This window comes from Egretta garzetta, unplaced genomic scaffold (assembly GCF_000687185.1).
Source record: "Egretta garzetta isolate BGI_Z169 unplaced genomic scaffold, ASM68718v1 scaffold85, whole genome shotgun sequence".
Taxonomy (NCBI): domain Eukaryota; kingdom Metazoa; phylum Chordata; class Aves; order Pelecaniformes; family Ardeidae; genus Egretta; species Egretta garzetta.
The window spans coordinates 3,253,240-3,268,340 of NW_009259718.1; the positions used below are offsets into that span (position 1 = coordinate 3,253,240).

Below are 15,101 nucleotides of genomic sequence, written 5' to 3' on the forward strand. Positions count from 1 at the left end.
GCACTTTTTGTTAGAAATTCAGCTAATCCACAGGTTAACACACAAGCCACAATAAAGGCAGAATCAAAATTCTTGGAGCTCTGCCAAGGTTATATTAAGTAACCATATCATTCTCTGTATCTGGCAAAAAACATCATCTTCGGTGGTAAAAGAAAGATCTTGACTGAGAAAGCTGGAGCAAATACCACTGTAGGAGGTTTCTTTGCTCACAGTTCCACTTCCATCTTAGTCACATCCTTACATCAGACAAGAAGGACCTACACAGCTTTCCATCTTCGTAAGTTTTGTCTTCTTGCCTACACATTTCCTAACATAAGCATCTCTGAAGTTAGATGAGCATTCACTTGTAATTCCAGGAAGCTTTAGCAGAGACCAAGTTATCTTCCACAAAAGTATTAACTTTATTTCCTATGCTTTCTGAGATGAAGAGGTATTAAGGCTTTATTCTGCCCCCTTCAGCAGCTGAATGTTCTTTGTAAGGGAGAATGTGTAACCTGCAAGTGCCACCTGCAAAGGGTATAATACACTTTTTCCTCAGGAAAAACATGCAGCCTTTTTACAGTCTCCTGTAAGTTTTCTGCATAAAGAAAAGTAATTCCATCCCTTGGGTGAAGAGGATTAATCACTTCATGCTAATTCTGGTCATATAGAATGAATAATCCAGAGCCATCAGACGTAAGACTAGCAAGTATCAGGCTGCCTTCCAAGGAAAAGGATATGGAGGAAAGAAGTAGTCCTTGGCCACTTTTGCCAATGTATTATGGGATTTGGTTTAGTTTCTGTGTGAACATGCATTGTTTCTGCCTGGTTACTAATGAGCGAGACAAGTACTTCTAATGTCCAATATTTCTGCTATTTATTTCTATTCCTCAAAGAATAGATATATCCAACTGGACTTCCACACATCCTCTGCAATCTCTGAAAATACTCTCTGTACCCAGCAGGGGAGAAGAGCATTGAGATACGTAACTTCAGAAGAATTAAATTTTATTTACACGAGGAGACTTCCATTCAGCTGCCTTGATGGGAACCCTGTGTATTTATGAGATAAAGCCTGGTTTCACTACAATGTGGTTTTCCATCACTTCTGAAAAACAGAAGGAATGAGGCACTGTCCTTGAAAGCCAAGCAAAAAACTCCCCTAGTATAGCTGTTCTGAAAAACCTCCATAACCAGGCAAAACAAAATATATCTAGCAGTTTCTTCTTTATCTAGTCAAAGAAAAAAATTCCACTGGGGAAGCAACGGTCAATCTCTCATTTATACCAACTGGAGACAAGTCCTGGGAATTCTTCCTGACGGCTGACACTAACTCCAGACTCAGAACAAAGATGTGGTCTTTTGAAGGCCTAATTGTAAAGTCTGACATAAGGTAGCGAGACTTTCATTTGCTTCTGTGTGCCATCACTTAACATGAAGGGATTACAAAATTTGGTATAATCAGAAAGGACGAATCCCAATGCAACATGTTTGATGTCCTCCATTATTGTTCAGTTTAATAAATAGCAATTTTAGATTTGGCTAAGCACAACTGTCTGTACTGGGAATTAGAAGAAAATATACACAGGAATAAAGAAAGTATTTTACAATGTAGACGTCTGTATCTGGTGGTGAAATCAGGAAACATGGAAGTTATTTGATTGTCAGAGTTCGTAGCTTACTCTTATTGTACTTAAGAATTTCTATATCTTAGTGATTGTCAAAACCATGAAGACAAGGTTTTCTTGAGCTTAGCCTCATTTTTTCATTCTCTAGCATGACCATCTCTGCCTCTTATACCTGTAGGTGATTATAAAATTTAATCATTTGAATTTGAGAGATGACTAGGCAATTAAATAGTCTAATAAGCACAGAGCCTATAATATACTTCTGTTTATATGTAATTATATATCTGTGCCTGTGTATACACACAAATATGCACTTTACACACAAAAATCAGCGTACCGCCTGATGTGTGTTGCTTCTAGCCTGCAGGACAAAGATTACTGATCATAGCTTAAAAGGTTACCTGGATCTGGGCTCTGTTTCCAGCTGTTATATTAGATATTGTCCAGCATGCTTCCTTTTTGATAGATTCTTTTGGGCTGCTTAGCAAGTGCAATAAACTCTGCAGGGCTGAACAATTCAGAATTACCTGAATACAAAAGAAAAAAAACAAAACACTAAACAAACCACAACTTAGTGGAAATTTAGGATAAAGAGTCACAGGAACAAGGAATACAATGCCTTCAAAATCTAACAAACATATCCCATCAGATGATCCCCGAAAGTTAAAAAAAAAAAACCAACCCACACACCACACACAAAAAACACCCCAACAACAAACCACGTAAACAAAACAAAAAAACAGCAAGAACTAAGAAATAAATGTTTGCAGGAAAGCTAATTAGCAAAACTACTAATTCAGGTAAGAGATCATGCCTTTGTTATGATTTCGTGTGACCTGAACACAAGAAGATACCAAGTCCATTATGACCAAACAAAATGACAGTATTTTCCCGTTGTCCTGTTTTCTGTATTTTTGTGCATTTCAAAGCTCCAACTACTTCAGTTTTCCACATCAGCTGGCACAGTGGGGCAGACTGTTGGCCAGTGTTGTGTCCAGTGACATTATGAATGGGCAATTCTGATTAAAAAAAACTGTAAAAATTTACAATTTTTTAGAGCCAAAAAGTTGCAGGAAGAGCTGCATTTCCAAAATAAAATTTTTAAGTGCCCAAAGTACAAGAGAAAATGCCCCAGAACAGGGATGTTGCAAGACAGGATACTTAAGTCATGTATGATAGTGAAGGGGTTTTTGACCCTCTGAAAGGGCACAAGAAGATTTAATGACTGAAAAAAGGACTTCATTTTTAAAATTAAATTCCAACTTCTTACAAGTCAGTCAAAAATTGGAAGAGCCTACCAAGAAACACAGTAGTTTTGCTTGCCTTGCATGGCAAAAGCAGGCAGCTTGGAAAGACAGTGTAGAACAGAATTTTATGAGGAATTCTTCAGTCTGTTTGTGGAGGTCAAAAGGATGAGACATTCAAGCTGAATCATGGTGATGACTTCTGATCTTGGAATCTGTGGACTGAATTCCCTTGCTTACATCCCCACCCCCCTTCCCAAAACCTTTTTACTCCAAATTAAGATTTAAAATCCAAAGATTATGGTGCAGGATTGTGTCAGGACAAGATTGATTTATTTTTTTTCTTCACACACAGTAGCTATGTTTTTAGCCATCATCAAGCACTGGCAATTGTTAATAGTTGGAAATGAGATTAAAGTAAAAACAGGTTTGTTTTCTGAGGTTGTACAGAGTAGTTTTCAGGCAATTGCTTTGTATGTTGCTCATACTCAGAAATGTATTAACTGTCAAAGCTGGGCTCTTCCTTCTGATTAAGGATTTTTATACGCATTCTATACCCCTCAGCATACAGCATAAGCTACAGGCACGACTATCAAGCTATCCTATTTAAACAGTTCTCTAGAATTATAGAAAAGCTTATGGTATGCTCCTTTTAAAAAATTGCGTGCTACAAAAAAGTTTAAATATTTTTCTTGAATCAAAATCTAAGATTTACGCATTATTTAATAGCCTGCATTACATGTGATTTAGTGATCCCTTGTGGTTTTATTTTTAATGAAACTATGAAATCACAAAGTGCACCTCAATCATTCTTATGACTGATCTGTAAAACAAATGCCTTTGAAAAAAAAAAATACAAGAATGCCTATGCAATTCAGCTACAGAAAAAATATTGTAACAAACAAAAAATTGTCTTAAACTCCTCCAGCACTAATGATAAGATATTCAGTGTCCTGCTGCTGCTAACTCATCTTTAACTCTGACCTCATTGTCACAAAACAACATAGTTCCTAAGGATACATTTATACAAAGCAAAAAATAAGCACTGAAAGATGCCTCAAGATTAGGAACTTGGATTTTAACTTTGGCAGGAAGTTTGGAAGGAGTGATTTAACACTTTACATGGGGAATCGTAAGCTTTATGCATCTACACCTCACTGAAAGCATCTTTCTTCAAACTCTTCACAGCACCTCACATCTCTAACTGCTACCACTGCCTCCTGGACGTCCATTTCACTGCCTCCACTGCACCCATCTTCCCATTCGCAGCTACTACCACTTCTTGATCCAATTTCTGCCATCAGTTTTAGTAGAGTCAACAGCCCACCACAGCAAGCCTCTTTGAGCCTATCACTTCAATCCAATTTGGTTGTGCATTTGTCAGACAGCTCTACACCGTGAAGACATGCTTTTTAGTTTGTGAACTACAGATGGAGGCCAAGAGTCAGTAGAGTTTCAAGAGCAGTAGGCTACTCTGTACTTTTCTTCCTCATATTACCAATTGAGCCTCAAAAAAGGGTGTCAGAATGCACAAAGAAGTGGGGGAAAAAACCTTTAATATACGATACAATAGCAGAAGCTGGAGCTTCTGCTTTATGTGTAAAAAGAGATTGCCACCAGCCAGAGGATCACAGATAACACATGTATGCAAGGCATGGACTCTCTGCGCCCACAGATTTTAAAAATTGATGGGAGCTGCTGTCTCTTGCAAAACCTACCAAGCAGCAGGATGACAGCCTAGCGCCTCTGAAGCATCAGGTTTCCTGGCTCCCAGCTTAATTCCAATACAGGGGTGGGAACTCACTGCCTCCTACCAATGCTTCTCCAAATATATGCCAAGACACAGCTACATACCATCCAAAATCTGACCAGAAACTTGTTTTTGGTATATTCATCATAGACTGTCAACAGCATCAAATGTGACAGGCCTTCAATGGCCCTACCATGGCACGTTATTCAGCATAAAATTCAGCCTAAGAGGCAGACTTGCTTTAAACCAACCACAAAAAAAAAAAAACAAAACCCCAAACCTCGAAGGATATTGCACAGTTTTATACAAATCCCAGACATGGCTATATAAGAATCACCAGCAGTTCAGGACTAAACAGAAAAACTATGAAAACCACCACATGTTTTGAGGCAACTAGTGTCATCAATCCTCCAATTTCAAACTGCAAAAGGAACAAGAGCAGGTGCTTGTGAATAGGTTACCACAACTAACAGAAAAACGAACTGCAGTACAGGACAAGAGAAAGTGAATCCATACCTGGGTCTGGATATCATCTCCTGTGACGATGTTCCCAACAGCTCGTAGGGCAGGAGATACAACTTTGTAGTCGTTGTGCCTAAAATTACCAAGGAAAGATCTAAGTGTTAACCATCCTGAAAGCATCTCCATCTTTACATCCTCAAGGAAGGAACATCCATCAGCCAGAAGAAAACTTCCCTGCTAAACCTGAATCAACTCTCACTATTTGAAACAAAACACTCTGATTTTAAACTAATGGCATCTTTCTAGTGTTTCTAAATATTTAGGCCTTTAGATATCATTCAGCAGCATAAAAATAAAACATGTTACTAAAAGAACACAAGTACTTCTGAGTATAGGCACCCTTGTGAGGGAAAAAGTGATTAGCTTTAACTATGAAACACACTTAATGTAGCACGCACAAGGGCAGAAAATGAGACAGAGGAACACAGATAGAAGCTGTGTTTAACCCATACAGTTGTTTGATCATCTTCTCTCATCATATGCATCCCCCCATCATTATTAATTCAGGATTGGAATAGGAAGTGTGAAGTAAGGAATTTTTTTCTCAAATGAAAACTCTTATTTATAAAATGGTACCTTAGGTAATACATTCTATTTGTTAATCCAGCATAAGATTTGCTCTAATCTTAAAAGCCTTAACATCTTTTTTTACATACATCACTGAAAACCATCATTTCTTATTTTTAGGTAACTGAATGCTCCATGTTCTCCTTAGACCTGAAGAAATGGCTCTCAACAAGGCCAGCCTCCCTGACCCCAACTCCCACAGCTACACTTCACCGACCAAAGCGTGCGTATACTCTTCTACAGTAAGGGTTTAGAAAATTATTTACATTTCAAGTCCCTGGTACTGTCAATTCTAGTAAATTTTACACTTCTATCTTTGACATCCTTCAGCAATTTCATTGGTAGGTAATTATAACACGGACCTCAATGGCACAGAGGAAATTCTAGCATGTATTATGGATTTTACAAAAATGCAGCTGTTAGATGAAGGAAAAAAAATCTCTTAAGAAACAGCAAAACTAGTACAAGAAAAGTTCCACTGTTTCTGTTACTGGTGATAAATAGAGAAGAATGAACACAGGTAAAATTAAAACTCAAATCTTGCTTTTGGAAATTACTACATTCCAAGACAGATCTAATTAAATTTCCTACTGCTGGAACCTTGATTTTAGGGAAAAGAGTGGATAGTACATTTGGTCAGAACAAATTTCTTACATCAGCAATTCCACAAGTCTTCTGCAGACTCCTGCATCAATCACAGCCTGGATTTTATCATTGGGGCCATCAGACAAATAGGACAAAGCCCAACAGGCGTCAGCTAATACATCTGTATCATTGACAAAGAGCAGCCAGGAAAGCACGCTAAGACAAGGTGAAACCTGTAAGACATTAAGAGGAGATACATACACTGTGCAATTAAAAGGGCCAGAAGATCTATTAACATGTCAGTTAATTCTGTATGTGACATATAGGACTAGGCACTGGTGTCTCAAGGTTCAATACTCAGGAAATTTCAGACCTAGGTAGCACTTCTATGCAGGGCTGTAGCTACACAAGTACAGAGGAGCACCTCAGCAGAAAAGCACTATGAGAATTCTTCAGCCTCTTACAGTACAATGTCTGGCAACTTAAACTCATACTTGTCTGCTGAGGTGTGCCACATGTTGCACTACAGCAGCCAAGATGTACAGTTTTGTTCTTCTGTGGGACGGTCACCTCCTTTTCAGGAACAGTAACAAAAAGCTAGGATGCAGCTATATTAAAACAGGGGTTGTGAACAACTGCCCAAAGGGCTAAATACATTCAAAAACTTCATCTGTAAGAAGCCCGTACATTGTTTCAGAGAAATTCTGAAATATTTCTACTATTTAAGTTTCACCACCCTTATTGCTTATTTGGCTACCACCACCTCACAAAACATTTCCTTTCAAACATCTCTTACCTTGGCAAAATCTGGAGGAGGATTTTTCCCTCTGCAGAGGTTGGATAGAGCCCATACAGCATTTCGGGTCATAGTGAGACGGTTCTGTTTTGAAAGCAATCTAAAACAAACCAACAAAAAATTCCAACCTTGGTTTTTAAAAATCGGAGCCAGGCAACCCTGTAGGGTGAGCTGCGTGAATCATTAAAATAAACTCAGGCCTACATTTTAACATACACCAGGGCAAAATATGCTAGGGGTTTTTTTTCCCTAAAAAATACATCCCAAGGAAAATCATGCTTGATGTCTGGATACCAACAAATGCTAGGCACATGAATCCTGGTATCCTGACAAGAACAATAACCACTACACTAGAAATGTGTTCATTTAATTGCTTAGATACTAATGTGGCAGATTAACAGTCAAAAGGTGCAAGAACTGTGACAGAATTACTTTAAGTAGAAGGATGTGCAGGTAGTTTTGGAGAGTAGTCTCTTTGCTGAACTGCATTTTTATGTCAGTCTCAGACTATCAGCCCCACTTTTACACTTTCGTATGTTCGCTAGTGAAGGAGAACAAAACTTATCCTCAGAAAATGCGTATAATCAGGTGTCCTGGTTTTGGCTGGGACAGAGTTAATTTTCTTCACAGTAGCTGGCATTGTGATGTGTTTTCGATTTAGGATGAGAAGAATGTTGATAACACACTGATGGTTTAGTTGTTGCTGAGCAGGGCTTACACCAGCCAAGGACTTTTTAGCTTCTTATGCTCTGCCAGGTGCACAAGAAGCTGGGAGGGGGCACAGCCAGGACAGCTGACCCCAACTGACCAAAGGGATATTCCAGACCATGTGATGTCATGTTCAGCATATAAAGCTGGGTGAAGAAGGAGGGGGACATTCGGAATTATGTGTTTGTCTTCCCAAGTAACCATTATGCGTGATAGAGCCCTGCTTTCCTGGAGGTGGCTGAACACCTACCTGCCTGCCCATGGGAAGCAATGAATTGATTCCTTGTTTAGCTTTATCTGCGCACATGGCTTTTGCTTTGCCTATTAAACTGTCTTTATCTCAACCCATGAGTTTTCTCACTTTTACTCTTCGGATTCTCTCCCCCATCCCACCATGGGGGAGTGAGTGAGCAGCTGGGTGGTGCTTAGTTGCTGGCCAAGGTTAAACAACATCAGGTTTAGGGTTTCCCAAACATTCAAGGCAGTCACGTATCTCACAGCAAGCACCGTTTACAGAATTTCCGTGCACCCTGGCTCCAGTCCTGGCATATGAGAGCCTTGCCCATGGGGTTCCTGTTAGAACACGATTCTACAGACCACCCCCAAAACAGTCTCTTTCTGCAGTTATTAAGGGGTGGCATCCACACACCAGCTGCAGGGTTCAACTTCTGCTCCATTAAGACACAGGAAGCCCAACGATGTTATGAACTACAAAACTGACACCTTCATGAGATGTGCATACCAAAACTGCCCTCTCACATTAGGACTATCACACTGACCAAAGCTGCGTCAGCTACTGTTACACTGCAAGTCCCCTTATGCGAGATCAATCCCAGCACTGACAAAGATGTCTGTGGAGTTGGTTAATTAAGTCAAACACAGTGTGAAGCCTCTAAACAAGGTGTTTTCCTGAACTCTTAGAAATGACTAACCACAGTGTTCTCTGGCTCAGGAGAAATGCAGCAAGGCAAGACCTAGTTTTTCCACAACTGTTAATAACTCAGTTTTTCTCATCTCTGAGAACTCTGTCTTTATGAGAGCACTGGAGAACTCCACTGCTGCAAACAGAGTCTGCAAAGGACAGAGTAATCCTAATTTGGACATGACTACACAAGATGGTGTCACTGTTTCAGCAATAATATGGTCCTTCAGCAGAGGACCATCAAGATAATTAGCAGTCTAGGGAAATGACATGACAGGAGGGTTAGAAACCTGGATTCGTTCAGCCTTAGAAGGAGACTGTGTAAGGGGATATATAACTGCTACCTACAACAATTTAACTGGTGGATACAGAAAAGAGGAAGCCAGATCCTTCTCAAACGTTTGTAGTGACAGGGTAAGAGGCAACTGTCACAATGTAAAACAAAAAATCCTGATTCAGTATCAGAACATTGCTTTTCACCATGCCATGGTCAAACACCACAACAGGTTGCCCCAGGTAGTTACGGAATCTATCTTTGACATTCCAAATTTGACTAGCTATGTAGTTGAGCAATCTAATCTGATCTCACCTGCTATGAAGAAAAGCTTTGACTAGCTGACCTCCAGAGGTGCCTTTCAAATGTAATTATTCTATGACTCTATAATAAGCCCAGGCATCCACCCACTCTGTAGAATAAAATAGTTCCAGCTTAGCCACTCCTAAAACATGTTTCCATTTTAGTGCCATTACAAAAGTAGTTCAGGAGTCCTCATTAAAACATCTGATTAGTCCACTATTAAAAAAAAAAAAAAATCACTCTTATTCTTCAAGGCAAAAAACAAAACTTCAGTCTTATCACACACTCAAGCAAAATTCTGGAAAACATATTAAAACAGACTTACTGCAATAAAGGGGGCAGGATATTACAGTCCAATACATAGTCTCTGCACATAGTGCTGTCTCCAGCAATGTTGCCAAGGGCCCATACTGCCTGCAATGAAAAACAGCATAGTAATTGCTTTTGTTCTCACAATTCAACCAGTTTAGTGTATGTATTAGAGTGGGAGATACTCTGTTCTCACTGTTAGATCCTGGACAATGTATAGAAGGGGAATGCATTCTGATTGAGTATTACATATATACACCCAAGCTCATTATATTATTCAGGAATGTTTACATAGGTCTAAGAGGAATACCAAAACAGTCAACATGTATGTCTCCAAAGACTTTGCAGACAGACATAACCTTGTTCTGTTCACAGTAAGAGATGAGCTTATTTCCTCAGGCTTAGTAACATACTAATTCTACACTCCTCCTGGTTCAGAATTGGTTCAAGTCCAGATGTTCATAGCACAGGTCAAGCAAGTTTGTATCTACTCAAAAATGTTTATGTGGAACAGCCTGTATTAGTATTTCCTAAGAAGCCATAAAAGCATGCATTGTTTACAGAGTCATATTAAGAATGCTGACACCAACTAAGATGAAAATGAGGATCTATATGCAAGATAAACCAATATTCAGAATCAAAGAGTTCACATGGACATTGGCATATATTCTTTAAGAGAAACCTACACAAGACAGAACCAGTGTCGCCTCTTAAGATATATGCATGGCAAATATATGCAGGTATTTTCTCCCTTGCACATCAGTACCACTGTAACTCTTCATTTTGAGAAAAAAAAAAAAAAATCTAAGATACCAGACGATCATTAAAGCAGCCTGAAATCCATCTTCTGTAATATGATGAGAATAAAAGATATAATTGGTTTTGATTTATACATTTGGGTCAAGTGGTGGTTTTGATATCACTGTCCACTAGTATGAGAGCTATAACTGAAAAAAATTTAAAAGTATAAAAGCCATTTTATGAATTCCATGCAATTTACAGACAGTATTTTGTCACACAAGAAGGTGTATGCAACTCATGTTTGCTATTTACTTCAAGTTAGCAGAGGGCTCAGTGTCATATCAAATAGATACGTGTATCTGCTTATTTGGCAAGACCCATACAATGTCTACACAACCACTGGAAATACTTCCAATACGGCACAGAAAGAACAAAAGCAATCCTAATTATCATGGACAGTAGCTGAACGTCCTCCCCAGATTTCTCTTCAGTTGAAGACAGTGTATTTATTTGCTGTAAAATGTATTACAGCACCTGTTTCTCCAACTGAATGTATGCAAGTTCCCCACACAAAAGAAACATGTTTTTCTCTCTCTCTACTTGAAATTACTCCTCTAAAAAAATTGACAGAATAGGCCAAATTTGTTACCTAAAGGAAATTCTCGGATAATCTGAATAAACTTATTTATTCATTATCGATACAATGTCAGTTGATTTGTTGCATTAGATTTCTATCGTAACATGCTTTTAAACAGTGGCAAAAAGATGCTGCTTTAAAACACAGACTCTAGAGGCCCAAAACCACTAGCAAATCCTGCAAAATTAATACAGCTAAAACCAGATTTATATACAAAATGTAGATACAAAATGTAGTTACAGATGTCAGCTTGCTAGATACAAAATAAAGACTCCTCCTCTCTACCAGTATTACCAATATCACCACAGATGGATCAATCGAAACTGCAAGTTGTTAAGAGACTAGGAGACTATTCTGGGGAAGGATTAGTTTGTTTTGTTCTCCTACTGTTTTCCAGGCTTCTGCTGTCAGCCACAGTCAGAGACAGGGCACCAGGCTGTACTGACCTTTGCTGTGAAACAGCACAGCCATTGCTGCACAATGTCCCCCCAAAACTGATCTTCACCATGAAAACTTATTTTTCATTCCAATTCTTATTATTTTACAACTGTTGTGACAACAATTTGTCTGAAACAGCAGTATAACCCTAGGTCTGGCAGCCTCATCAACTCAAGAGAGAGAAGGCAGCTACCAGAAAAATTTAGTTTAAGAGACAGAATATATGCCACCTCCTGAAAAACTTCATTCGTATTAGAACTGTAAGAAGCCACACTCGTTCTTACTGCAATACTTGTATTTCTGCAGCAATGAGAAGCCCAAGGAATGAATTAAAGATTTCAGCTGTTTCTAAATAAACTTGCGGATCTTCTAAAAATGTTTAGGGGTAAAAAAAGTTAGAATTTGCAATAATTTCCTTTTATTGAACATGTGGGTAACTTTGGACAAATCTCCTTGCCTGGACACCCTTACACATGTTATAACACCCCTAGAAGCCATATTTCACTTGTCTGTGGACTTTATTTCTGCCATTATAGCAATATCTATTTTTAGGGTTGACAACAGCGATAATCACTTAATCCAAGAATCCATTCTGACCCTGAATGACAGACTGGTTTTGCAACAGCAAATCTCACATCAAAAAGTCTGACTAGAAAAGTCAAATAGCATCTCTACTGCTTTCCCACTTTGATTTTTTTATGGCAAGAGAAGTATGGCCAAGTAGTCTGGTATCACGAGATCTGGTAAGAGAGGATATTGCAAGAAATCCTTGTAATGCTAATGACTCACAGCACACAAGATGCAAAGAAACTGAGGTATCTTTAGAAAAGTATGCAAGGTTTCATTCAACAAGGAAGATGTCTTTCCTTAAGGAATTACTTTATCTCTTCAGATAAGCGAGGAACTTAAGTCAAGCCCATTTAAACTCTTTGCATCAGACAGTGCTATAAATACAATGCTCTGTCATGATCCCCACAGATGACATGTGAACAATGACAAGTGTCTTCAGAGTTTGTTTGTCTGAATAATGCTCAATGATTTCCATTACTTCTTTTGTGTAAACTGAAAATGCAAATGCTGCTTTGTCAATTGAAAGTGCCTGGTTTTACACAGCTGTATAAATTTAAATTTATTGCTAGTAGTGGAGCAGGAATTGTTGCAAGCCCCCAGTTTATTTTGCTCACTATTAAACTCCAGTGTTTTTCCTGCCAGTGCTGGACAACTTCAGTAGTCAATAACAGTAATGTGCAAGTTTTGTAGAGTACTGTTGAGCCATATGGTGCCTCCTGTGACTAATCCATGTGCTTTCTGACAACCCTCTACTTCCCCCTGGATTCTGAAGGCTTTCAGCTGTTATTTCATTAGGCCTTTGGATATTTAAACTAAGTGCTAAACCAACCACTAACAGTGTGTAGAGTCTGTGCCTCATGGTGGAGAAGAAATATTATGAAGTGAGAATCAACACTTTCTCTACTTTTGACAGCTGACTTGAGAAAGAGATCTAATGTTGGGATGAAGATGGTAAAGATGAGCTAGCATACAAGTGTGATTGGATAAGTGGACAGAAGGAAGGATACCAAAAGGCCAGGTTCCTAGGAGGTGATTTCTACTACACCCCAACACAGAAAACACCCTTCTTTCAGTGGCTGGGATGGTCATAGTTCCTTATTTCTCACATCTCATCCACCCAAACAGAGAAAGTAGGTCATACTCATGCCTCAACTGTTTCTCCTGATTTTGATTACTAAGACCTAGTTAGTAGGACTGCTGATGTAAAAGCCAAACAGAACTTGGACACCAGACTCACAGGTCACCTCTGCCAAACAAACGACAGTTACCAAAAAGAATAGCAATGCAACTAGAAATGGAAAAATACTGAGGGGAAAAGCATGTGGATTACTTTAGCCAAAACCACAAATGTTCCCAAAGGAGAACAGGGCAGCTGGGGATGCTACCAGCAGCTGTCCAGCAGAGCACAATGACACGTATCTGTCACTGTGAGATGATCTCAATCATCTCAGGGAGTGTAATACCTTGTATGGTTTTTGAAGGAAATTCAATGTTCATCAAGGAAACCCAAGCTGACATCTGGGTTTTAAATACCTCAGCAAGGGCACTCAGGAGAATACTGCTAAAACACTGCTGAAGCTAGATCAATCTTAAGCATGTCTAAAGAACTTCGATGGAGCCCTTCCTTATCAGTAATTTCAGGCCAACATATCTAAATTTCTACATGTCTTTTGGAAGAAAAAAATTGTGATACATGGAAGAAGACTAGGACATATGCCACTGACTAAATCTAAAAATCAGTACACCAAAAGCAGAAGGGGGGTGAGGGATGTCACCAAGGAGTTTTTCCATAAATAACGGAAATGTAGCTTCTGTAATAAACTGTTTCTTTGGTGGGAAAAATGGATGCCAAATGGTTTGACCACCGATCAGAGGGAATGACTGAGATACAATACAAACAACAAACGAGTTAAAGGATAGTAGGGTAATTAAATGTCAGCCTGCATAGCTTAATGTGAAACAGATCTTGTAAAAAGACACAAGATATAATTGCATTAAAATACATGTTTAACAAACATAGGTATAAAGATTCCCTCACACTGACTTCTGTAAAACCTCCGATTTAGAATCACACCAAACTCAGAAACTAGCATATGCAAAAGAACAGTGCAACACGTTAGATTAAAATTGGCTTATAAATATGAAAAATAACTGCTGGAAAAATCATGATCAGATAAGGTAAAACTGGTACCTGTTCCTGAGCCATCGCTAAGGGAAGTTTGAAATAAAAGATAAATTCAGTGGTGTAAGTCTGTAAGACTTACTGTTAAGACAAAAACAGTGGGTAATGATTAGCCAGTAAGCCAAGTTAAAGTATTATTAAATATTGTTTTTTAGTTTATGCTATGATACATACTCAAAATTATATTACCACTCACATTTCCTTCTACAGAATTACTATCCCACTCAGCACAATGAATGGCTTACTAAACACACCCTTCAATATTTCTTTTTCTCTTCATCCTTTACCATATGGTTGTAGGGCTAGCTTTTGGCCTATCTGCCCTGAGAAGCCCATATCTGCTCAAAACACAGACCTAACTATAAAAGTCACTTGCAAAAGTGCTGTGTTGTCCTCAACTACAAAACAAAACGCAAATATTTCACATTAGATATTAGTCTGTGGTTTTTTTAATGCTTATTTACTGAAAACTGATATAAGCAAACTATCCAGCATCAGACACTATGTGGTAGATAAATGTATCTCAGACAGCTGTAATTGTGTTAATCATAAGAACCTCTTCCCTTTTCTCTCCTTCATTCACTATAATGTGTTCCAACTTTAAGAAACAGGGCCACAGTGTGACAAATAAAAGCCTCCTTTACTACCCGCTGATTTGTTACCAGGCAACAATCTGTACATATACTAAAAGAGATTAGAGTCATCTGGAAAAATACTATGCAATTGTGTACTAATGCCACCCTGCAATGCAGACATTCAATAGCTAACATTTAAATGCTTAATGCTTTTAATTTTTGTTTTAGTAAATATTATGGTGAAGTGTTCGGGTTTTTTAAAAGCTGTCGGAAACCCAGAATTTCTTTCATGTTGGCCTGCCTTAAACACAAAGTGAGCCACGAGCACGGCTGCAACCTCTAGACTTGCAGCATGGGAACCCACCATGAAA

The 15,101-nt window shown here is 38.7% G+C and overlaps 1 protein-coding gene across 1 annotated transcript in view; it reads right to left on the reverse strand.

Moving 5' to 3' along the window:
• KPNA1 (karyopherin subunit alpha 1) overlaps nt 1-15,101 on the reverse strand; it is a 57,337-nt gene that overhangs the window by 15,339 nt on the left and 26,897 nt on the right. The window contains exons 7-11 of the mRNA XM_009639111.2: nt 9,604-9,692; nt 7,072-7,171; nt 6,345-6,508; nt 5,118-5,196; nt 2,009-2,134 (exon numbers count right to left, since the gene is read on the reverse strand). Of these exons, the coding sequence (XP_009637406.2) occupies nt 2,009-2,134; nt 5,118-5,196; nt 6,345-6,508; nt 7,072-7,171; nt 9,604-9,692 (558 nt within the window). The remainder of the gene's footprint in view (nt 1-2,008; nt 2,135-5,117; nt 5,197-6,344; nt 6,509-7,071; nt 7,172-9,603; nt 9,693-15,101) is intronic.